Source organism: Symphalangus syndactylus, chromosome 17, assembly GCF_028878055.3.
Source record: "Symphalangus syndactylus isolate Jambi chromosome 17, NHGRI_mSymSyn1-v2.1_pri, whole genome shotgun sequence".
Lineage (NCBI taxonomy): Eukaryota > Metazoa > Chordata > Mammalia > Primates > Hylobatidae > Symphalangus > Symphalangus syndactylus.
Window position 1 is genome coordinate 69,914,496 of NC_072439.2, and position 25,613 is coordinate 69,940,108.

General features: G+C 36.1%; 1 protein-coding gene across 1 annotated transcript in view; it reads left to right on the forward strand.

The window, feature by feature from the left end:
* LOC134732839 (EGF-like and EMI domain-containing protein 1) overlaps window positions 1-25,613 on the forward strand; it is a 633,219-nt gene that overhangs the window by 53,595 nt on the left and 554,011 nt on the right. The window contains 4 exon segments of the mRNA XM_063619963.1: window positions 6,311-6,445; window positions 9,237-9,346; window positions 10,751-10,846; window positions 21,654-21,662. Of these exon segments, the coding sequence (XP_063476033.1) occupies window positions 6,311-6,445; window positions 9,237-9,346; window positions 10,751-10,846; window positions 21,654-21,662 (350 nt within the window).

Below are 25,613 nucleotides of genomic sequence, written 5' to 3' on the forward strand. Positions count from 1 at the left end.
CACGACTGTAATCCCAGCACTTTGAGAGACTGAGGCAGTCAAATCACCTGAGATCAGGAGTTTGAGACCAGCCTGGCCAACATGGTGAACCTTGTCTCTACTAAAAATAAAAATTAGCCAGGTGTGGTGGCGCATACCTGTAATTCCCGGCTACTTGCTACTTGGGAAGCTGAGGCAGGAGAATCACTTGAACCCAGGGGATAAAGGTTGCAGTGAGCCGAGATTGTGCCACTACACTCCATCCTGGGTGACAGAGCTAGACTCTGTCTCAAAAAAACCAAACAAACAAACAAAAACAAAAAAAAAAACCCAAAACAAAAACAAAAAACAAACAAACAAAAAAGCACACACACACAAAAAACAGTCAATAAGAAAATATCTCCTGAAAATCCTATTACACTAGATAGATAAGGAGAGAAAGAGTGAGGAACTTTCCAGTCAAGATAGGGCCTGACAACCAAAATTCAAAACAAATAAAACTAATTCCAAGGAAGGCAGTTATCAAAATCATAGATCAGACTGTCAATTCCAGCAGAAATAAAAATATTTAAAATTATTAAAAAATCAAACAAGTGTTAAATCCTGAAAGAAATAAATGAAAGGACACACACACACACACACACACACACACACATATATATAAATAAAATAAAATATGAGATTTATGCATTGTAAGAAAGATGAACAGGGAATTTGGCAAGATAGATTGATGATTTAATTAATTATTGACTTAAAAAGTCTCTGTTTTAGTGTGTCATTTGGTAGATGAAACATGCTATATATTTTTTTTCTTGTTCAAAGGAATAAACCTAATGAATACTCTGTTTTAACACAGCTGTCTGACATGTACTGGGTGTACTGCAGTTCAAATCTGACACAAACTACCCTGGCATTAGCACAGATCTGATAGATTAAAGGCAAAGTCCTCCACCAGACTGTTCCCACTTCAGGTGATGACTGCAAGTCTCAGGGGGAGCCCAGGTTACCCATGCTTCTGACTAACTGTAAATAAATTTGGTGCTTTTCATGACCTTCTCAAGCTTGAAAATTCTAATAATTTGCTATTATCAATATTTTATTATTACTTGTTATTACTCACAGAATTAAGAAATGCATTATATTTGGGATTATAGTTTTATTGTAAAGGATACACATACTGACGAACAGCCAAATGAAAAGATGTGCAGGGCAAGGTCTGAGTGGAAGACAGAGCTTCTGTGTCCTCTCCTTGTGGAGTCAGGACATGTCATCCTCCCAGCACATCAGTGTGTTTACTAACCAGCAAGCTCCACTGAGCCTCAGTGTCCAGAGTTTTTACTGGGGTTTGATTATATAGCCAAGATTGGTTGAATCATTGGCCACATGATTGAACACAATCTCTAGGCCCTTTTCCCTCCCTGGAGGTCAGGTAGTAAAGTTCCAACCTGCTAATCATATGGTTGGTCTTTCGGGTGAATGGCTCCCATCATCAAGCTATCCAGGGACCACAGGGATTCACTTCATTAGCATAACAAACAATTAGTTACCACATTAGCATATCACTCAGGATATTTCAAGGGTTTTAGGAGCCCCATGCCAGGAACATGGGACAAAGGCCAAGTTTTTCATTATATCGCAATGAATAAATTTCTATTCCATCAAAAAATAGCATGTATTTAGGTATACAATATAAAAAATTAAAATATTAGAAATATAATTTAGAACTAGGCCAAATAAATTCTGGAAAATGGAATATAGAAAATATTTTCCATCAAGTAGACATAAGAAAGAAGAAAAAATACAAACTGCCAGTAAACAGAAGCTACAAAATGAGGTGATGAAATAGATACAGTTATACTTGTAATGGAAATGTATGTAACTCTGTTTACCTATTAAAAGATAGAAGCTAACAAATAAGATTTTTAAAAAATGCAACTATTGACTCAAAAAACTAGCAAGATTTAAGGTAACAGAATGAAATATAACAAGAAATTCTAACCAAATGAAAGAGGATATAAAAATGTTAATATCAGACAAATAGATTTTATGATAAAACAGTACAAAGTATGTTATAATGCATTAGCAGAAACACTATATAATGATAAAAGAGCAATTCACTAAGTATATACAATAATCATCAACTTGTAAATCCTTAACAAAATTGCCTCAAAATATGTAAAGAATTAAATTGCCAGAATTATAATGAGTAAAGTCCAAAAATAATTAGTGGGAAATTTCAAAATATATATTCCAAAATTTTTCCAATGTAGGTATACCAATATATATGTTCCAGCATTTATCAGGATCCAAAACAAGGCAGAGAAAAACATTTAGTAAGTATAAAGACTTATCAACAAAATGTACAAGCTTGAATATGTGTATGTGTGTGTACACGCAAGTTCACATATCCATGTTCCTATTAACAGAGTACATATTAAGTACACATGTATACAAAAGTTTTAAACACACAACTACATGATTTTTCTGTATATTTAGTGATAGATTTTTTTATTTTAATAGATTTTGAAGAATCAATATTATCCAGATGATAGTCTTTGACATCTGTGTAACCTAATTAGAAATCAGTAATACCCAGTTTTTCTTTTAACTTTTATTTTAAGTTCAGGGGTATATACACTTGTTTGTTATATAGGTAAACTTGTGTCATAGGGTTTTGTTGTACACATTATTTCATCACACATATTTAGCCTAGTACCTATTAGTTATTTTTCCTGTTCCTCTCCCTCCTCCCCAACGTCCACCCTCCGATTCCCAGGGATCCCCAGTGTGTGTTTTTCCCTGCTATGTGTCCATGTGTTCTCATCATTTAGCTCCCATTCATATGTGAGAACATATGGTATTTGGTTTTCTGTTCCTGCATTAGTTAGCTAAGGATAATGGCCTCCAGCTCCAACCATGTTCCTGCAAAGGACATAATCTCATTCTTTTTTATGGCTGCATAGTATTCCATGATATATATGTACCATATTTTCTTTATTCAGTCTATCATTGATGGGCATTTAGGTTGATTCCATGTCTTTGCTATTGTGAATAGTGTTGCAATGAACATACACATGCATGTGTCTTTATAATAGAATGATTTGTATTCCTTTGGGTATATACTCAGTAATGGGATTGCTGGGTCAAATTGTATTTCTGTTTTTAGGTCTTTGAGGAATCACCACACTGTATTCCACAGTGGATGAACTAATTAAACTCCCAGCTACAGTATATAAGCATTCCTTTTTCTCTGCAACTTTGCCAGCCTCTGCTATTTTTTGACTTTTTACTAGTAGCCATTTTAACTGGTGTGAGATAATAACCTGGTTCTTCTCTGTGTTGGAGGGAAAACTTTCCCTATATCAACTTAGGTCTGAATAGTCGGGGGCCTTTGAATTAATTGACAACAAACAAATTAATAGGAGAAAAGTTTAACTCATGCATGCAATGGTGGCCTATAGGGAATAGGTCATGGAACAGCTAGGGGTGAGGGTTTATATCCCCTCTTAATAAGAGAGGCATTTAGCACTTCAAAGGATAGGAGTTTCTGATGAGGGATCTTAACACAAATTCTTTCTGAAAAGTCCTGGTGCTCAAGGTTTGTTCCCTCCCTGACTGGAGACTTTTGGGAGTCAGGAAGGGGAGTAAGGGGATGGTGGTATTGTGGCAGGTAAGTCTTGTAAAGCTTTGCTACAGTTGGTATCAAAGAGAGAGAGGGAGAGTATAATACACTGATTTCCAGATTCTGGCTATAGGAGATGTGTCCAGAAATGAGAACTCTAAAAATCTCTGTGGCTTCCTATGCACTAAGAATAAGATAAAAACTCCTTGGCCTGGAAGGCCCTTCCTATCGCACCAAGCATCTCATCATTCCAGCCACTTTGTCCTTCCTTCAGATCTGCAGGAGGCCAAGCTTTTTTCCCTTTTTAGAACCTCTGCTCACTCTATTCCTTCTGTCTGAGTAGCATCCCTGGCTCTTCCATGGTTGCCTTCATTCCATCCTTCAGGTCACAGTGTCACCTCTTCACTGAAGCCTTTCCTAATTAAAGAATCTACGTAAGCTTCTCTTATCTCTATTCTAGCACCTTAATTGCTTCCGTCTTGGCATGCCACATTTTATATCTATTTAGGTGTTTTTTTTATTTTCTCTCTCTTCTGTTTAGATTGTCAAATCAAAGAGAATATGGACTTTCTTTTTACATTAGGTATTTCTCCTAATGCTATTCCTCCCCCAGCCCCCCACTCCCCGACAGGCCTCAGTGTGATGCTCTCCTCCCTGTGTCCATGTGTTTTCATTGTTCACCTCCCACTTATGAGTGAGAACATGCAGTGTTTGATTTTCTGTTCTTGGGTTAGTTCTTTCATTTATACCACCTGCAGCTGAAACTGTCAGTGCTGTATCCAGGTCCCCTCTCCTTTACTGCTGCACACCTGACAGGCTTCCAGCTCCCAGCATTGCATTTCTTTGCTTGAGGACTTACTTTGGTTTCTGGAAGCTGACTCTGTCTGCTGTGCTTTGGGCCTGAAATACTAGGGAGGAAGTAGCTTTTAACCAATCACTGACAGAAATTAATGTGTAAATGCCCAGGTTCTCTCACCCTCCAACATCTCCAATGTTGGCTGGCTTGATAATGCATCTTTTATTTGCTAATTCTCTTTCTTTGCCTCATTTCATCACTCTCTGACCAGTGTTTTCTGTACCTCCTAAGTAAACAATGTATACTCAAATCACATGTGGGGAATGCTTCTGGCACAATGCTTTACACACATAGGCATACAGTAAGTATTTGTTGGATGGATAGATGGATAGGTAGGGGTGGATGGATGGATGGATGGATGGTTGGATAGATGAAGATTGCAAAGTGGAGTTCAAGGTTGGATATGGTGTAAGAATTCAAATGATTGACAAAACAAAAAACAACAACAACAACAACAACAAAAACCCAAAGATGCTGTTAGCTCTTTCTAATTAATGCTGTTGCCTCACAAAAAAATATAGCACATTAAAGGTGTAGGTATAGCAGTTTACAGATAACCTAATACGGAAATTTTAAAAGCTATGGTTTTCTTTAGGACCATTGTACAATGCTTGATGATTTTATGGATGCCTGTCTTATGAGCAGTTTTTACGTTCCTTGTTTTATTACAGTACTGTATTTACCTAAAGTATTAAAATGTGCTATGCAAACTCATAAATAAAGTTCAACTTGAACTTCACTTAATTTAGGTGAGGTTAATGGTCCAAACAATCACCTTTCAGAAATATATCTAAAAGTGAGAATTAGGTTGTGAAATCAGATGGTGAGATTTAGAGGCACAGAAAACAGTGTTAACAAAAAGGGACTGCAGTCACAGAGTGTGATGTAAAAGATATGTAGTGTGAAAAGTACTAAGACGTTTATTGGTATTATTGTGTCACTGGACAAGTTCACAGAGCTATTCAGGGGATGACTAGAGCTTCTGAATCAGAGCTCATTTCTGTTTTCAGAAGATTATGAGTATGGAGACTATGCCAGACTGTGAGCTTCTTGAAGGCAGGAACATCAGAGTCTGCATCATCTTTTATATTCCTAGCAGGTTAAGTGCATGGCATGTAAGTGATCTTGAATGCAGGAAAAGCATGAGTGGTTGGCCTAACTGGCTATTACAATTAGTGTTGTTTTCACATGTAAAACAATTCATATGAACTAGTAAATCATTCATCACTAAGTAAAGCATTCCTAAAATCACAAAAGATTATTTAAAAAATTGAATTCTGGCATTCCAAGCTATTAGTGTTAGCCTTACTCATTGAAAAATTAAAGATAGTGGGTCAAAATTCCTGTAAATCTGTACAAGCTTTCTGTAAGGAAATATTAATATCATGATGGTGGTGGAAAAATACTTGTGTTTAAACAAGAATTACCCGAGAAACGTAATTAAACACGCAGATTGAAAATATTGTTCAGAATTAATTTCCAGAAAAAATTTAACTTCTCTTGATTAACTGGCTTGCTTTTTCTTCATAAGTATTGAGAATCCTGCGATTTTTTTTTTCTTTTAAAATTTTGGCTACCAAAGCACTCAGAACTTAATTTACAACTCAATTTTGCTAACTTTTTGGGAATTTATAATGTTTATGTCTATCTTCTAAATTTCTTCTGGTCTTTAAAATTTATTCTGATTTTTCTTTTTCCTGGTCCTGGTGTTGTTTTTATATTGCTTGTATTTTTCTTTCTTTATGTCATGTTATTTCATAACATGCCAAGCTTTTTGTGGAAAATGGAGAAATCAATGCTTCATATGTAAACATATATATTTTGATTAGATTGCTATTCTTCTTTTATTCAAGGCCAAGTGTTTTTGAAGAACAGCAAGTGACTGTGGTTGGACTTGCACACCCATGTATTCAGGCATTCACACACATTGTCAAGCTCTGCAAACAAGGCTGTACTGGCTCAAGTTGGTGTGTGACCTATGAAAGAAGGTAAGAGTGCTTCTGTATTCTTTGATTATTGAAAACCAACACCAAACACTTCAAATGCACCTACATATTCATCCAATAAATTTTATGCTCATTAAGTAAATGCACATAAGACGTGACCACCAAGAACATTTAGAGTTACATATTTTTCTTCAGAGACAAGATATATTATTACTTTAGACCTCATTTATGTCTGAGGTATTTTGGGTTAGATGCCACTAATTTTACCTCATGGCATGGTGTACCATTGAAAGCTAAAGATCAGAAAACTGACAGAAACAAGGAATATTGTGTTGGTTCGCTAAATTTAGCACGACTTGGATCCAGGGGATCTACAGTTGTGAACCAATGTCTGACCTGCCCTTGGTACTCTTGTAACACTTTGAAACCTAGAGCTTCTTTAACTTTTTTATGGCCTTTGAATTAGGATTAACTCGGCGGGCTAGAAGAGGAGAGAAAAAGCAAGTGTCCACAATGCTTTCTAGTCGTCAAGGCTTCATGCAGACTTTTTTTCCCCTCAAAGTTTTGAAATAGTTTTACAAAATATCTAAGAATCTCTTAACACAAATAGTTGATGATGGGTTAAGGATCAAAATTCAGGATACTTAATGTTAAAAAAAGATGTGGTTTCAGGTTGATAAAGAATTTATTATTACTACTATTATTGCTGACACAAAGTTGGGGACATTGATAACTGGGTTTGCCATTGTATAAAAATATTGGATCACTAATAATATAGGACTCAATAAAATATAAGACTAAATAATTTATAATTGTGGATGTTTACATATGCAGTGTGTGTGTGTGGGGGGGTGTACGTTGAACCTTTAGATGAATAGTTTTTGTTTTTTGTCTAAACTCACAAATTCTGTGGGGGTATTTTTAGAGATAGGGCCTTGCTCTGTTGCCCAGGCTGGAGTATAGTGCCATAATCATAGCTCACTGCAGTCTCAAAACACCTGGGCTCAAGTGATCCTTTCACCTCAGCTTCCTGAGTAGCTGGGACTAAAGGTGTGTGCCACTGTGCCCAGTTAATTTTTTCATTTTTATTTTTGTAGAGACAGGGGTCTTGCTATATTGACCAGGCTCATCTCGAACTCCTGGCTTCAAATGATCCTCCCAGCTTTGCTGGGATTACAGGTATGAGCAACTATACTAGGCCAGCTCAGAACTTTTAATGTTGTTTAAATCAGAAAGCTATCTTGGCTCTTCACAGCTGTGTGGCCTTAGGCTAAGTTTCTACACTTCTCTGTTGTCTTAGTTGTAGTGTTAAAAAAATGCTGTACATGGCTATTATGAAGATTAATTGATTAAATCTTCATAGATAAGATTTAACACATGTGGCATGATGCTTGGTACACAGTAGGTACTCAATATGTGTTAGATAGTATAATGCTGTAGCAGAAAAATTTATTTTCAAAGAAATTAGAATGGAAATCCTATTTATAGGGTATATGATGTGTTCATTAGAGTACTTGTTTTGAAAATGGCTTTTTATTTAGACTTTTTATACTCCTCCCATGAGTTTTAATCTTTGTTGGTAATGGACCAAATCAGATAAAATTCATTACCTTATAGATACTTGGGAAAACAAATATAAATTAGTAAAACAGGTTTTATAGTTTAATTCTTAAGAGATTAGTAGTTTTGCACATTCTGTGTATGATACTGAGTTTGGAGTAGAGGCAGTGTTTGAAGATGTTCAGTGTCTTTGCCATGCTCATATCTGTTTTGTTTGCATGTAAGTATACAAACCTATACTTAAGTCCTGATTGAAGAGATGCATGAACAAAATATTAGGTTACAATTCTAGATGGTGAATACTTGTCGTAAAAATGGTACAGCCAGTGAGTCCAATTTTTGAGAAAAGAGAAAGAGCAATCTACATTGGCTTGGTAGGAAAAGAGAAGTTAGAGGAAGTGGAACTTGAAATTGACTTTGAATAATGAAAGCAATTTGGACTAGAAATATAGGGGGTGGCATATGAAAGGGAGAGAATATGTTAGTACTTTTGGAATAAAAAAAAAAATGACATCGACTTGACAGAAAGGAAATCAGCCTGTTTGGAGATATTTGGTGTTATGATCTGTTGATAGGTCAGCAAAAATAACTCAGTGTTTTCAAACTTTGGTTTAGTATTCCCCCCGTTAAAGAGCCTTTTTAAACATTTTGTTTCCCTGTAGCTTCCTTCTGCACCATGAAATTTTAACACCACACATATTCTTTATATCCATTTATGTACTGCGTTCCTTTGTAAGGTCACACACCATTGTATCAACTAAGATTCTTTTCATCCCCCACTCACAACAATAACTTATTGTCATCTTCTTGTGGGTGATACCAATACAGTTGAGAGTGCATACCGTAGTGGAGCCAACCTATGAGGAGCTTTCAATATCAAATTGAAAAGCATTTACCTCATTATCTTTCAAGATTTTATTATTCTTATCATAATTTTGGGTTTTATTCTTGATAGCTTGAGCAATCCTTAGGATATTTTGTACCATGGGATATGGAGGTCCCTCTTGGTTTTCATTAACCTATACCTATAATGAATCTGAGTTGCATATGTCGTGAGGTATGTATGTGTGTGTGTATAATATGTACAAATTATACACTATATGCACATTGGTACATTTATCTATATATACACATACACCTACCTCTCTGTCTATAAACACAAATATACATGGCAGGATTTGAATTGGAGAGAGAAATTTCTAGTGGATTTGAGACAGCTTTGCCTTAAGAGGGAGCACTATATCTCCCTAATTTAGATCCCTGTATTTGTTAGGGCCCGGTACTACACCATCTATGGACAGGTGTACAACGTGGAGCAGCAGCCTGTCTACCGGTGCTGCCCTGGTTGGAACCAGTGGGATGATGAACTGGGATGCCTACACTGTAAATTATAATTCTTCTTGTCTAACTCTGTTACTAGAAGGAATGATTTCACTTTGTTTTTGACTTCAATCATACTTGTCAAGTTTTTCCGCATCTTTAGAATCACTGCAGATTCAGAGCATCTCTTTGAACTGAAAATTCACACATGATGTGTAAAAATGCACAAAAAACTTTTCTGTTAAGTGTTTCTAATGATAGGTCACAACTCAGGACCCATGAAAGTGTTGTTTTATATTCTGTCTCTTTATTTAAAAGACAGTTGATTTAAAACCAGACAGTTTACACCTTGACTTCCATCTCCCTTTTCTGTTTGCCCCTTTCCCATATCAACAAATTTGTAATCCACAGTTGATTCAAAAGTCTGGAGGGAAATCATCATACTAAATCTAAATGGGATTTCTCAACTTATGCTTGTCATGATTAATTGCAGAACTCTGGAGGCAGTTTACTTTTTAAGATGAGGTATGCAATCCTTTTACAAACCTCTGGTGAGAGTATTTCAGAACCTTTGGAGTATGTTTGACAGCACTCAGGTAGCAGAACTAGTGGCATTATATAGTTTATTCACACCAGGAGAAATGGTTCAGTTTGGCAAACTCCTTTACCTATATTATGTATTTATGGTTATTGCAAAGTCACTTAAAATGCTTCAGTGTGTTGCAATCAATGCAGCACCACAGCACAACAATTCATCTCTCTTGCTATTCTGTACTTTGGGGAGTTTGTTGGCATCCTGTTTCCTTCCCCAGTGTGCTTTCTGCCCTTGAAACATCTTAATGAAGTTATCACAGGCTTCCCATGTTAAGCAGGTTTGGTGGTGAGGGGTGCACCAAGGGTCACTGTGTATTTGCATGCAGTGCTAGGCCACAGCCACTGCTTTAAGCTTATTGAAAACATCTGTTCATGGTGTTATTAGCTTAAACTGATTAAACCTCAGTGAAAACATCTTCCCATTATGTCATCTTAACTATGTTATAAACTCCTGGAAATCAATGACTATGAGATGAATTCTTTATATTGTTGTATGATGTCCTTATTAGCATTTTTTGTTTGATTTTTAGATTGTTTTGACCACACATTATTATCCATGGAATTTTTTTAGGCCAATATTTCTCAAATTTGAATGTGAATACAGATCATCTGGAATCTTGTTAAAATATGGTTTCCATATTAGGTCTGGGGTGGGCCTCAGTTCTGCATTTTTACAAGCTTGGAGGTGATACAGTTGCTTCCGCACAGTGTTCTGCAAGGTTTTAGACAGTAAGGCCTTAACTTATAATGAAAACATTGTTTAACCTTGCTGTGGAAGTGTTGGTGGAAATTTCTAGATTGGTGCCTATAGTGATGATTTTTTTTCTTTCTCTCAATTCTATTCTCCCCACTCCTCATTCAACCTTCTTTTAGCTATCGCTGCAGTGGGAACTTGTTTCAATGGAAGAAAATGCTCACACGGTGAAGGCCAGTAGTGCCAGTGTTCAGAGGGATTTCATGGACCCCACTGTCAAAAACAATGAGTCACCAACAAGACAATTTTATTATGATTTGGTGCTGTTTGCTTTGCTTTTAGGGGCCAGACAAATTTGTCGATTCAGACTAATGGTTAGGTCCTTGCGGGGGTTGGTGAGCATTTAAAATGAGCCACTGAGCAAAACCTCTAGCTTATAGTGTAATCAGGCATCACAAAATATGCTTTGTAGTTTAGTTTTAATGATTCACCATTAGGATTCAAAGGGGAGCAGTAAGTACAAAACAGTTCATTTTGTAAAGGAAATGAAAGCTTAATAATAAGTAGACCTCATTCTGACCTCAGATGTTAGATCCTTCATAAAGCCATAGTTTGAAATTGCTGGTACGGTTTCTCTGAGATCTCTGTGGTATGTGAATGCACAAAATATAATTAACATGAAGTTGTTGTTAATAAATTCAATGAATTTGTTAGCAATAGACTTATTAGTAAATTTATAAGTAAACCAACTTGTTAGTAGATTTACTACTTTCATGCCATTTTTTTAAAAAACAAAAACAAAATACCTGAGACTTGCATGATTATCAAAGTTTCAATACTTCATAACCTAGTTTTCAAGGTTGGAACTTTATCAACTGTCAATTGTGGACAGGTACATTTAAGGTGTTTCTTGTGCAGGAAGTTTCCAGGATGGCCAATAATTTATCCTTTACTGCATCTGTCATAAGACTAGGTGATTTCAAACGGCTTTGTTTTGAGTTACTCATCAGATTCTAGTCTCCAGAGAATGAGAATACATGTGTATTTATCTTTTCAGAGCAGGAAAAACAAAATAAAACCTATCTTATAGAAGTTAAAGAAATAGATACGAAAAGCTAACCAAAATATTGCTTTCATTGTCTTCTGCTGACATGTTTGCTTTCTCATATCCATTACTTGAATCTTTGTAAGTGAAATTGGAAGGTTGCTGAGAGCTCATCACTCATGTCCATTTGTCTCCTCTGCCCTTGGCATAAGGTTAAGACTCACGTTTTCCATGGTGACCTCAGAGCTATTCTTCTAAATTAACCCTGATAATCTCTTTGGGTTGCTTGCTAGTTTTTGCTTTTTTTTAAAACAAAATTGTGAATTAAAATAAAGCTGATTTTTAACCTCAATTTATTCTTTGACTATGGAATACTGTATCTGAAAGAGGTCAGTGGATGCTTTGAGCTCTAAGGTATACTTTCCACTATTTTCATTATTTTTAAGAAACTAACAAAAATCATACATTGATCCATGTTAACAAATTGCCTTTAAATAAAGTATTTCAACTACATGTGCAACACTCGTTCCCTTATCTTGATCAATAGCTGCAATGGGCAATTGCACATATCACTGATTCATTAAGACTTTAAAAAATTAATTATTGCTTTATAAATTCATTTGTTTTGGTAGAGCAAATCTTGCAAAATATCAAGTCCTGGAGGGGAAAGGTAATTAAAGAGGCATATGGTAATGATAATGGCCTAGAAATTATACCTGGATTTATTTATTCTTTATTTCCTACACTAGTAGTCAGGTATTTTCATTATTCCATTTCTTACCACCTTTATGTACCAAAGTAATTAAAACGTTTTTTGAAATTCAGGTAGCTATTATTCTTGTTTTTCAGTTTGGGGTTGGTGAAAATACTAGATTATTCGAGGCATATTAGTGTTTCTTTTCCCCAAGTTTGTTTGTATACCCTAAAATTCCAGAAGTCATGAGAGAAGACCAATGATACAAAACACCTTTCAGGACTCTGCATTGCATTTTGCATATTGTTGTTGCCCAAGTGTGTTTACCTTTAGATTTTGGCAATATTTCTTCTCTTATTGTAGATTTCCTATTGAATTTAAAAAGAAATCGATGCTATACAAAAGAAATTGGTGATACATTCTGAGGGATATATTACAACAATAGGAATTCAGACATTTCCTACATGGTATTGCATTTCACCTGTTAAAATGAGATATCAAAAAGTATGTAAATTTCAGAGGTTTTTATGAATGAATTTTGAAGACTTCTTAGGAAATCATTCAAACATTTGGGAAACAAGTGAAGAACCGAGTTAAGAAATGACATTAGTTGAGTCTTGAAAGAAAATTAAAAATTAAAATCAGCAAAGACTTTAAAAAATTATTATAGTTGTTAGGATATGTAGTCTGTCAAACAAGTTGATTATACTCTCGTGGTACTGCCTATAACCTAGCTCTTATTTCAGTGGCTGGATTTGAGTTCTGATATATGAGTACATAATCCTTGGTCTGGTCTCTCTCTCTCTCTCTCTATATATATATATGTGTGTGTGCGTGTGTATGTGTATTTATGTGTATATATATATATATACACACACACATACATGTAGCATATATAATCACAAAGAGAATAATTTTAATTTTGTGTTTCAAATCATATAATAATTGAGGCAATAAAAATAATTTAAATCAAACAATTTTAAATTATGAAAAAAGCCCATTATATGCAATAAAAGACAGTAAAAATGTACAGTCCTATCACTTTCAGATAACTGTGGTGGTCATCATTTTATGCCCATTTATATTCATACACACATAAAATATTACATAAATTAGATCATATCCTATATACTGTTATGTCATAAACGTTCATGTTTTTTTTCTTACCTTCCCTTTCTTCCCTTCTTTTCCCCTCAAACTTCTCCTCTGCCCAGTAACCAACCTGTTGAACACTCTTGCATCTTTCTCTGAGCCTATGTAATCCTATACAAACAGATGCATATTTCATATCAATGTACCACAAATTTTTGACCACCTATTTATTGATGGATATGTATTTTGTTTTCACTTTTTTCGCACAATAATCAATGTTGCAATAATGTGGTGTTTTACATTTTGTGAGACAAATTTCTAGCAGTGGTATTGTTGGTGTCAATGCATATGTGTATTTTTCATTTTAATATACTGCACTTAAGCATCAAAATATTCCTTTAAATTACTTGTAAGATGTTTTATGGACCATGGTAATGGCTTTACTAGTTTATTTGGTTGGGATGGATTAAAATCTAGGTAAATCCCAATTATTTACTTATTTTTAATATGCTAGTATAATGAGGAATCACTGCATCTTCATCCAAATCCAGGGATGTGACATTAAATTACCTAGGGTCAGGATTACTGTAAACATGGATGGCTCTTATCACTGGGTAAACTTGACTTTATTTGAGATACATAGAAAAGAGAAGTCTGGAAGATGGCCTTTTAAAAATGGAGAAAAGACTCTAGTCCTAGAGAGAGAAGGGCCATGCTAATAACTGAGAGAAATGCTTGAAGTTAATAATGATTCTAAAATTGCTGATCTGCTTAACTCATTTGAAAAATCTGCCTCTAATAAGGAAAAATGAAGAAAATGAATTTGGACAATTAGGAAGTAATGAAGAGCTTTCTAAAATAGCTATTGATTAAAGGAATCAAAAGAAATACTTCAAAGATTTGAACACATGCAAATCAGGCTAGATAGCTGGTGGTGAAATTTTCTCTCTTTTTTATTTTTATGGATCCAGGCAGAACAAGGTGGAGCTTCATTAACTGATTAATATCACACACAAAGTCACACCTCTTCTCATCACTTACTCAGTTTTCCTTTTGTCTATTCAGAAGTCAAGTTAAATAATAATGTGCCTGGCTGGGCGTGGTGGCTCATGCCTGTAATCCCAGCACTTTGGGTGGCCGAGGTGGGTGGATCACGAGGTCAGGAGATGGAGACCACCCTGGCTTACATGTTGAAACCCTGTCTCTAGTAAAAATACAAAAAATTAGCTGGGCGTAGTGGTGGGCGCCTGTAGTCCCGTGGGAGGCTGAGGCAGGAGAATGGTGTGAACCCGGGAGGCGGAGCTTGCAGTGAGCAGAGATTGCACCACTGCACTCCAGCCTGGGCAACAGAGCGATTCCATCTCAAAAAACAAACAAACAAAAAAACAATGTGCCTAATGGTTGCATGCTAAGACTCTAAGACTCTGAGGTCTTGTTTCTTTTTTTCTTTTATTCTTTATTGTATTTTTTTATTCATCTATTCAATCCTCCCATTAGTCTTTCAATTAGTTACTAAATATTTATATACCAGGCTGTGTGCTAGGTACTGCAGAGACCAAAACAAATAAGGTATCCTTAGTGTAGTGGGAAATAGAGAGCAGAAAACCAGTGATTATGATATAGCCCACAAATAGTATAATGGAGAGAGTTCATCTATGTCGTATTGGGAGGTGATAGAAGGTTTCTCAAAGGATTTGAAAATACAAACTACAAGTAATTCCTAAACATGAGCAGAACAAGAATATGAAATTGGTAAGAGAGAATGGTATATTGCCCAGAGACATAAAATAGCACATCCAGTTCAAGGAATAAAAACAATAATACTGGCTGGGTGCAGTAGCTCACACCTGTAATCCCTGCACTTTGGGAGGCAGAGGCGGGCAGATCATGAGGTCAGGAGTTTGAGACCAGCCTGACCAACATGGTAAAACCCCATCTTTACGAAAAATACAAAAATTAGCCAGGCGTGGTGGTGGGCACCTGTAATTCCAGCTACTAAGGAGGCTGAGGCAGGAGAATCGCTTGGAACTGGAAGGCAGGGGTTGCAGTGAGCCGAAATCGTGCCACTGCACTCCATCATGGGTAACAAGAGCGAAACTCCATCTCAAAAAAAAAAAAAAAAATAACACTAACAACACTAGTAGTAGTTCTCTTGACTGCATGAGGAGATTCATGTGGGGCTTGACAAAAAGAAAAATAATAATAAAAATAGAACTTTTTTAAAGTCCAAGGCCAGCATTTCCTTAGCCTTTCTTGGTCCAGCCAGACCAGCTATTTCAGAACATTATGCAGAGGTGCCTGAGGGATTCTGCAACGACTTTCCTTCCCTAAGTCCAGTTCTCTGAACAAGCAGTCCTGCAGTTGGGGTATCTTGAGCATTCAACAGTGTATTTGTTCATTCTCATGCTGCTATGAAGAAATACCTGAAACCGGGTAATTTATAAAGAAAAGAGGTTTAATTGACTCACAACTCCGCATGGCTGGGGAGGCCTCAGGAAACTTACAATCATGGCAGAAGGCACTTCTTCACGAGGCAGCAGGAGACACAATGAGTGCTGAGTGAAGGGGAAGCCCCTTATGAAACCATCAGATCTTCTGAGAACTCACTCACTATCACGAGAACAGCATGGCAGAAACCGCCCCCCATGATTCAGTTATCTCCACCTGGTCCTGCCCTTGACACATGGGGATTATTACAATTCAAGGTGAGATTTGGGTGAGGACGTAGAACTAAACCATACCAAACAGTACTGTTTGGTACTCTACTCTTATGCCTGTGGCAGAGTCCCCAAATGTCTGTTACTTCAAAGTGTGATGTTTATGTACATTAAAAATGGGATATTGCTGGAATGCTGTCTGATGACATGAAAAGTCCTCAGGAGTTCTGGGGTTGAGTTCGGATCTCACCACTGACCACCTGTGTTATCTTGGAGAAGTTATTTTATATCCCTAGCTTCAATGTTATCATTTATAAAATAATAGCTTTAATTTTTCTGAGCACTGACTATGTACCAGATACTATTCTAAATGATTTGCTTGTAATAAATTATTGTTACAACTAGTTTATGTGATGAATACTCTTACTTGCCCCACTTTTGTACCCACCCAAGGCATCCAAATTGTTCACAGTCAAACAGCTAGGAAGAAAGGGATCTGGATCCATATCAATATATTCTGGCTCCAGAGCCTGCAAGCCATCCATGATGCCTTTATAATAATTTCTGACATAATCTTCTGTCTGCTAGATTGTTATTCATGAGGGTTGTATGAGATACCACATGTGACTTCTAAGCTAGAAAGCATTATCTAAGCATTGCTTCTTGTTCATTGCAAATTCTCTGAGAATCACAAGTGAAGTACAGAAAGTAAGAGAAGAAGGACCCCACTGCTCCTTCGTTTCGTACTGTGTGGGAAATCTGAACAAACCTTGCATTTTGGGTCACAAGTATGACTTTGAGCCAAGTAGGTTCTAGTCAAGGAATCTAGTAGGCTTTCTGCAGGATCCATCTGTTCTGTGCAGAAAGAATGTTTGGTCAAAGGATCTTCTTAAAATGACATGTCTCCAAGAGCAGTGTTAATTTGGGAAGTGTTGTGGGTTGAGTCCTGTTCCCCCAAAATTCATATGTTGAAGTCCTAACCCCCAGTACCTCAGAGTGTGACCTCATTTGGAAACGGTTGTGGAAGATATAATTACTTAAGATGAGGTTGTACTGGAGTAGGGTGGGCCCTGAATCCAGTATAACTGGTGTCCTTATAAGAAGGGAAAATTTGGATACAGAGGTATGCCCACAGGGAGAATGCCATGAGAAGATGAAGGCACAGATCAGGATGATACAGCCGCAAACCAAGGAATGCCAAAGATTGCCATAAAACCACCAGAAGCTAGGTGATACGAATGGAAAATTTTCCCTCATAGTGCTCAGAAAGGACCAAGCATGCTGACACCTTGATTTTAGACTTCTAGCCTTCAGAACTGTGAGACAGTAAATTTCTGTTGCTTAACCCACTCACTTTATGGTAATTTGTTATGGCAAATAAATATAGGATGTTGAGAAAACATTTTCTCCTTATTTGCAGCTTCATTTCAGCAGTTGGCCTATTGAAACAATGAAAAGGGGAAGAAAATGGCAGGGGGTTTATAAAGAGCAAATTATGCTAAGAAAACTTGATGGCTTACTTTAATTGAATTATAATATTAGTGTGAGAAGGAGATTTAATTTAGAAAAAATGCAAAAATCATTAACTGAACAAGCTTATGAATCTGCAATCCTAAATGAGCATTACTAGGAGATTCTATGAAGTGAAATGCAGCTTTTAACAGGTTGAACATTTCTTTCTTTTTTTTTTCTTTTTGAGGTGGAGTCTCACTCTGTTGCTCAGGCTGGAGTGCAGTGGTGCAATCTCGGCTCCCTGCAACCTCCACCTCCTGGGTTCAAGTGATTCTCCTGCCTCAGCTTCCTGAGTAGTTGGGAATATAGGCGCGCCACCACACCTAGCTAATTTTTGCATTTTTAGTAGAGACGGGGTTTCACCATGTTGGCCAGGCTGGTCTCGAACTCCTGACTTCATAATCCTTCCACTTCGGCCTCCCAAAGTGCTGGGATTACAGAAGTGACACCGTGACCGGCCCAGGTTGAACATTTCTAATTAGAAAATCTGAAATCTGAAATGCCCCCAAATCTGAAACTTTTTGAGTACTGACATGATGCCACAAGTTACACTGAACCCATTATTTTTTCACTTTATTAATGATATGTTGTATTTTTTACTGTTAAGTACTTATGTGTGAATAATTTAAGAAAATTGCTTCTGGATAGCATATAAATTCAGAATCAGGAATGATGATGGTGCCAAACAACCACAGATTGTCCCCATGAGTGGTTGAGATAGTGACACTTTGCTTTGTAATAGTTCAATGTACACAAATTTTTTTAATGCAAAAAGTTATTGAAAATCTTACATAAAATTACCCTTCAGATTACATGTATAAGGTGTATATAAAACATAAATGAATTTTATGTTTAGACTTGATATTTCATTATGTATAAATATCCCCATCCCAAGATAATTATCTATGTGTAAATATTCCAAAATCCTAGAAAATATATTTCATTATGTTTATGTAAATACTCTAAAATCCCCCCAAAATCTGAAATTGGAAACACTTCTGATCCCAAGCATTTTGGATAAGGGATACTCAACCTTTATCATCTAGATATATTGATATATGTTCTTAGCGTGAGCTGATAGTGTTAAATCCAGTGTTATTTTGTTCATCACATAAGGATGCATTGGATTAGAGCTCCTATCAGGGTTGTAGCAAATCTATAATAAGGCAACTATATTCTGCTTTATGTAACTTGACAGAAAGTATGGCAGATTGATGGGAATTGGAGCAAGCATAAAAAAGGGATGGATGGACTGTTTATGAGGAAGTTGAGTAGTAACTATCTGACATCTTCCTGTGTGTCCAGTAAAGGAGCATCCTGTCATTTAGAATCTATGCAGAAGATTTACTTCCCTGACAATTGATTTGAAAATAGAAGCTTTGGAAGTATTTTTACTAACACACTCTTTTAGGTATGCTTTGCATGGCCAGTGTTAGCACCATGAGAAGTAGTTTAAAAAAGACTTCATGAGAATTCCCTGATATTGCAAATATGATAACTTTAGAGAATGACCTAGCACCATCCAGGGTAATTTGATTCTACACAGTATAATGAGTGGTGAACTAGAGTACGTTTAATGTGGATGATAGTGACACTAGTAGCTAACTTATAAATCATGCTTTCTACATGCTAAGTACTGTCCTAAGCACGTTACACATCTTGGCTTATTTAATATTTAGAACAACCTATAATGTAAGTGCTATTAATAGTCTTCTTTTACATATGACATGCTGAGGTGAAGAGAAGTTAAGTAACTTACCTGAGATGATACAGGCGGCAAATGATGAAGCCAAGGTGTGAAGTCAGGCAATCTGGCTCCCAAGTTCATCCTTGCAATCACTGTGCAATACTGTTTCATTAAAATAGAAGAACGTGTTTGTTATGAAAAACAAAACTGATATCATTTCTCTGAAAGGGATATAAGAGATTTTATACTTTATTTTTAATGTTTGAACCCAGTCAGTATTCTTAGGAAACAGTATTCCTATAGAAAGTATGAGCTAAATGATTATCTTCATTTAAACTTTTGCTCATTATACATACACATCATTGAGTGATTATTTAGGACCTGTGTAAGGTGTACCTAACTCCAGTATTGAAAAGCCTAAATTCCAGTTATGGGGACAGGAAAACAAATTGTAAAGTGATGCATGGCACTTCAGGAATACATTCAGCTTGACACAGGAATGAGGTCATGGTGGGGAACGGGACTTGCCGAGTTGTGGCTCATATAGCTGGATGTTAATATTATGACACACATTATTGCCATGCTAAATAGTTTGGATCTCAACTCCTTGTATGTGTAATGCCACTGAAGATTTTAAGTATATTTTAAAGATGTAGCTGTAATAGAATAGAAAGGGGATGAAGTCCCAGAGGAAAAGAAAATGTTATGTAATTCAAATGGCCAAATCTTTCATGTATAGTAGTCACTCCTTATTCAAGGGGGATACATTCCAAGACCCTCAGTGGATGTCTGAAACCACAGATAGTACTGAACCCTATATATATATGTGTATATATGTGTATATATATGTATATACATATGTGTGTGTGTATGTATATATATATACATACACACACACATACACACACACACACTATGTTTTTTCCTATAAATGCATACCTAGGATAAAGTTTAATTTATAAATTAGGCACAGTAAGAGATTAAAAATAACATATTAAAATACAACAATTATAATAATATACCGGAATAAAAGTTATGTGATTGTGGTCTCTCTTTCTAAATATCTCTGAAAGATATTTGGGATATTAAATATTATACTGCACTTACCCTTTCACTTCCTGTGATGATGTAAAATGATAAAATGCTTATGTGATGAGATGAAGTGAGATGAATGGCTGTGGCTTTAGCTTTTGCAGTTAGAGGTGCAAGAACAAAACTAGCACGAATTTCTTTTTCCTTCTTCCTAGTTTCACAGAAGATTCATTCTTACTGTAGATCTTAGCAACCTCGGTATATGATTTTTCTTTCTTTCCTTAAGTCAAAAACTCTTACCTTTTACTTAGATGAAGCGCTTTATGATGTCACTTCAGCATATTTAAATTGCCAGCATCACTACTCTTGCACCTTGGGAACATTATTAAGTAAAAGAAGGGTTACTTGAACACAAGCACTGAGATACCATGACAGAAGATCTGTTAGGAGAGATGCCCATTAAGTGACCAATGGACAGGTAGTAAGTATCATGTGGATACGCTGGATGATTCCTATCTCAAGCAGGATGGAGAGGACTGGCATGTGATTTCATCATGCTACTCAGAATGCTGTGTAATTTAAAATTTATAAATTGTTTATTTTTGGAATTTTCCATTTAATATTTTCAGACCTCAGTTGACTGCAGGTAACTGAAACCTCAAAGTGCAATGGTGGATAAGAAATAATTACATAGTAGTTATTTCTTCTATTTTGTTGCTTGCAGCCAACAGTTTTTCTTTTCTTGTTTGTTTTTTTGGTGTTCAAAAATCAAACTTCTCTTATTCTATGAGGTACAAAATAAGATTTTAAAATACCCTTTTTAGTTTGTCAACTGCAAATTTAAATCCCATTTTCTCTTAAAGGAACTTGATAAAAAGTTTGAAATGAAATTCTGAGTAAGAAAGGTAATGTGCTTTTACTGCAGAAGCCAATATTCTGCACTTGCTATTTCTTGTAATAATATATCTTCCTTGCCATTTGAATTTGAAGTATATGATATCTGTGTGCACTTGTGTGCTTGTGCGATTTTACTCATTCTTATTTATTTCTGGGTATTGTGCACCAGAAATACACTAACAATATTACCAACAACAAAGACCATTGTGATTTATCACTTGGTTTGGTAGGGGTAATTTCACTTATTAGTTATTTTTGTAACTAAATTCCTTATTTTTTCATAAAAGCCTGTTAATAATGGTTGTAGCTGTAATGGAACATTCTACTATTCTCTATTGGAGTTTAGGCTAGTCAATGTTAGAGACTACAAACGTGATAATCAGTCATTAAAATTCCCTTAAGTGATTAGAGTATTTTATGTTGAGTAAGGAAAATGAAACTTGATACCAAAGTTCTCTGCTCTCAGGTCAGTCTGGTGAGTCTGGCATTTGAAGGGTAGAGGTAGAAGATAGGAGGAAGCAGCTGATGGGCCTGCCACCACAGGGTTATTTTTCAGATAGGAGGGTCCTAGGAACCCAGATAAGCTGGGCAGACTTTTTTGAGGGTAATTTAATAATACATTTCCCGAGAGAGGCAAATTAGAAGAACAGAGAAGACAAAGCCAAAAGTTGAATCCTACATAAGATAAAGGGAGGAGAGTAGTGACAGTCAAGAAAATAGAGAAACTCAAAAGATATTGAAGGTACAAGGTACAAATGTAGCTGCACAGGTTAGGATCTTGGTCTCAACAGGAGCTGGACACTCTCTATTGGTCAAGAACAGTAAAAAGTTGGATGTGCAGGACATGATACATTATTATTATATATTTTTGAACATGAATAATCTGCTCTAATGTATATATTTCTCAAAATTTATTCTCTGGATCACTGCTTCCATTGTATTTTAAGAAGTGTTATGTGAAGTGAAGTTTTTGTGTTCAAATAAGTTTGGAAAATGCTTTGTTAAGTAACCTAACATACTATTCATTCTTGTAAGGACTTTCCAGAGTCTTTAATGTGCTAATGTATATTTTTACTCCCATAGAAGGGCATATAGATTTCTGTGTATTCAAACCCATTTGACTATATAGCCTTTCTAATGGGGATATCTTGAGTATTATTATTTCATATAGAACCAACATGCTCTGGAGAATACACACACACACACACACACACCCCTATACATATTATATATAATATACACATTATATATCATAGCTCTTAAATTACTATATGCATATATAATTATAACAAAGCTAAAACTTTTTTTCAAAATGCTCAACTAATAGTAACATATATGTATAGTAGTTAAAAAAAGCACATTTAACAAGGTGCTTTCCTGTATGTTACCTCATTTAAGCTCACACCCACTCTGTGAGGGAGCTCATATTCTCAAATTAGAGATGAGGTAACAGAGACCCAGAAAACTTAATTGATTTGGCCAAGTCACAGCTTGTGAGTAGCTGAGCCAAGACTTTAACTGAGATCTTTAACTCTAATGATTTATGGTTTTGTCCCATAGCTACCTAGGGATAAACAGGGCTTGCAATGGGCCCTTCCTTGCCTTTTTAAAAATAATTTATTTTATTTACCATCCTGTGCACTGTTCTGGCTGAGAAATAGAGGAAGCAGAACGGAGTTGGGGATGCCTTTCTCATCTTTCTCCATTTGTGTTCTCATACAGTTTTCATAATTCATATTTTTGTTCTTCCTTCCCTTCACCAATAAAACTTTACTTCCATCACTTTTCCCAATATGAAACTTCAAACCAAAGCATTCATAGATACTACTGGTTGGACATACTTGCGTTTTAACGGGGGCCTCTGAAAACACAAAACTTTACCTGCATGATGACAGAGCTCTGGCAGTCATCAGGAGGGAGATCCTGCTGGGTAGGGGAGCTTTAGGAATCTCTCTACATGTAGTGTGCAGGCTGCTGTTCATGTTATTTCTATCTTGAGGCTCAGAACTGGCTGTGTCTGTCCCCTCCCAGACAGGTGCTAGAGGTTGGTGGCAGTCCATTCCTTTGTAATTGCCAGTCAACCTGAGAGCTCCTGCTGTATTTGCCCCAAGGACATAATGCCAAGGTCTGGATCTCTGACCAAGCATCTTCCTGCATTTCATACTTATCATCACTCCTTCCTTTGCCCCCACACATATCCTCCTATAAATTAGCTTTCTTAACATCTGTTTTATTAAATAGGTCTCCTTTGACCTTCAAAATTCCTAAGGCCATAGTTACAATCATAACAAGTGTGTTTACCATTAAGATAAGCATCCTAAATAAAAGTCTTAAGAGAAAATGAAGGTGTGCAGTAGAATTTAACTTTACTCCAAAATAGCTCTCTTTGACCTAGATTCTAGGAAGTAATCTCTAAGCCTTTGGACATCATACTTGATAAGAGCCTGTTTGCCTGGAGACATTAGATCAACAGATAGTCTAATAATATTATTTGTGGTGGGGGCTCGACACACACTTATAGTCTTTTATTGGGTCTTTTTATGCCAGAAAGACCAACAGTGTGATTGAGGGTAGGGCTTTGGCTCATGCCCTGATTGCCAGAAATGGAGACTGAAATAAACCACATCGATAGTCAATCAATCATGCGTATGTAATGGAGCCTCAGCAAAAGCTCAACAATGGAGCTTGGGTAAACTTTCCTGGTTGGCAATAGTCTATGCATACTGTCACATACTGTTACCAAAAAAGTAATGCATTCTGTCTCCACGGGACAGACAGACAGGATGATGGAAGTTCCACTTTTGGTAGTTGCTGTATTCTACCCTATGCACTTCTTCCCTTGGAGGATTTTAATATGACCTCTTAATGAGTTCTATGAGTCTGTCTAGCAAACTATTGAAATTGAGGGCTGTTTTGGGAATGCCCAATCTTGCAGTTGGTGTCAGAAGTGAGGGTTGTCTCTTTTGGGAACTGTTCCCTCTAATTTCTCAGTGGACCCAAACTCTCACAGAATGGAAGTCCCTACACGCTTTTCTTCTCCTTCAAGATTAAAGTGCTTTGAGTCTCTGTTTTGTTTCCTTGTGAGTATGGAACACAGAGAAAATTAAGTAACACTCTGTGGCTGCTCACCTGTTCAGGATGATACTAGATGAGGGCTTTCCTCATTATTGGTGAAGAACAACAGTGTCTGGACTGCCTTAATAGTTTGAAAGTAATGGCTTAACACACCCATTTATTGAATCCGATGGCAAACCACAGAAGACAAGCAAAAAATATTGTTATTATAATCTGTTATTGCTGAAGAACACTGGAGATTGGGGGGTGTGGGGGAGTAGGAGAATAAAGCACATGAGATCTGAAGTTTTAAGAGCCTGCCTGCATCTTGAGTGAAAATTTGTTGAAATCATTGTAATGGTTTAAAAACGGTTCTCAGACTATATGCTAAAGAATATTTAACAACTGGAAATGTAGTTATATAACTTAACTAAAGGCTGTTTTTTTCCATTTTGACAGAAAAGATGATATGTTTTGTTCTGTTGCGAGTTCTAGTGACCCCTGCTTAGCTTTCATTTATCACAAGTAATCTTCCCCCAGATACTGCAATTGCTGCAATGTTGAGATGCTTATATTACATCAACCTTGGAGAAGGGTCAAAATAAATCTGTGAATTAAGCAAGAATACGTTACAGCTGGCTGAAAAGTGTGTCAGGAATACCTGAAGAGAAAAATAAAACTATTTCTTCGCTGTGTACAAGTTGTTGTGGCTCCTTGTCTATCTACTTGGAGTTTAGTAAAGAAATTCTGCCCTTCATCTTAATTTTAATGTGGGTAAGTAGATAAGGCATATGGTTGCAGCTGCTCTGGGGTTACTTGCATGTACTAAGGAAGGACTACTCAGATAAAGCATCTGCTGTGATTATCTCCATTTACACAGAAACAAAAACATACAACGAAAACCTCAGATAGCTTGACTATATAAATATATGATTGGCAATGGGTTAGAGAAAATTCTGAACATCAGGTAAACCCAGTGGTAACTTCATTGTTAATCTAGGGAATTATGGATAAATGCGGATGGCACCTATAGAGAAAGTCGTGTTGCAAAAGGATACAAGAAAAGGAATGAGCAAGATGGACATTAAAATTGAAAGGAAGCAAATCAAGCAGAGAATTTATATTCAAGGAAATGAATAGAAATAAAAACTAAGACAAAATGTGCTAATATAAGAAATATAAAAGTTGATATATTTGTCATATCTTGAAAAATGTGATTCAAAGTCTCTTTTTAATTTTTTTGATATTTTTCTCATTTAGATAGTTTTATTTTATGACTATGGACAATTAAAGAAGGATGAAGTATTTTCTGTGAGTAATTTCTCAATAGTTTTTTATCACAAGCTGTGATTAAAATTTTATATATACATTA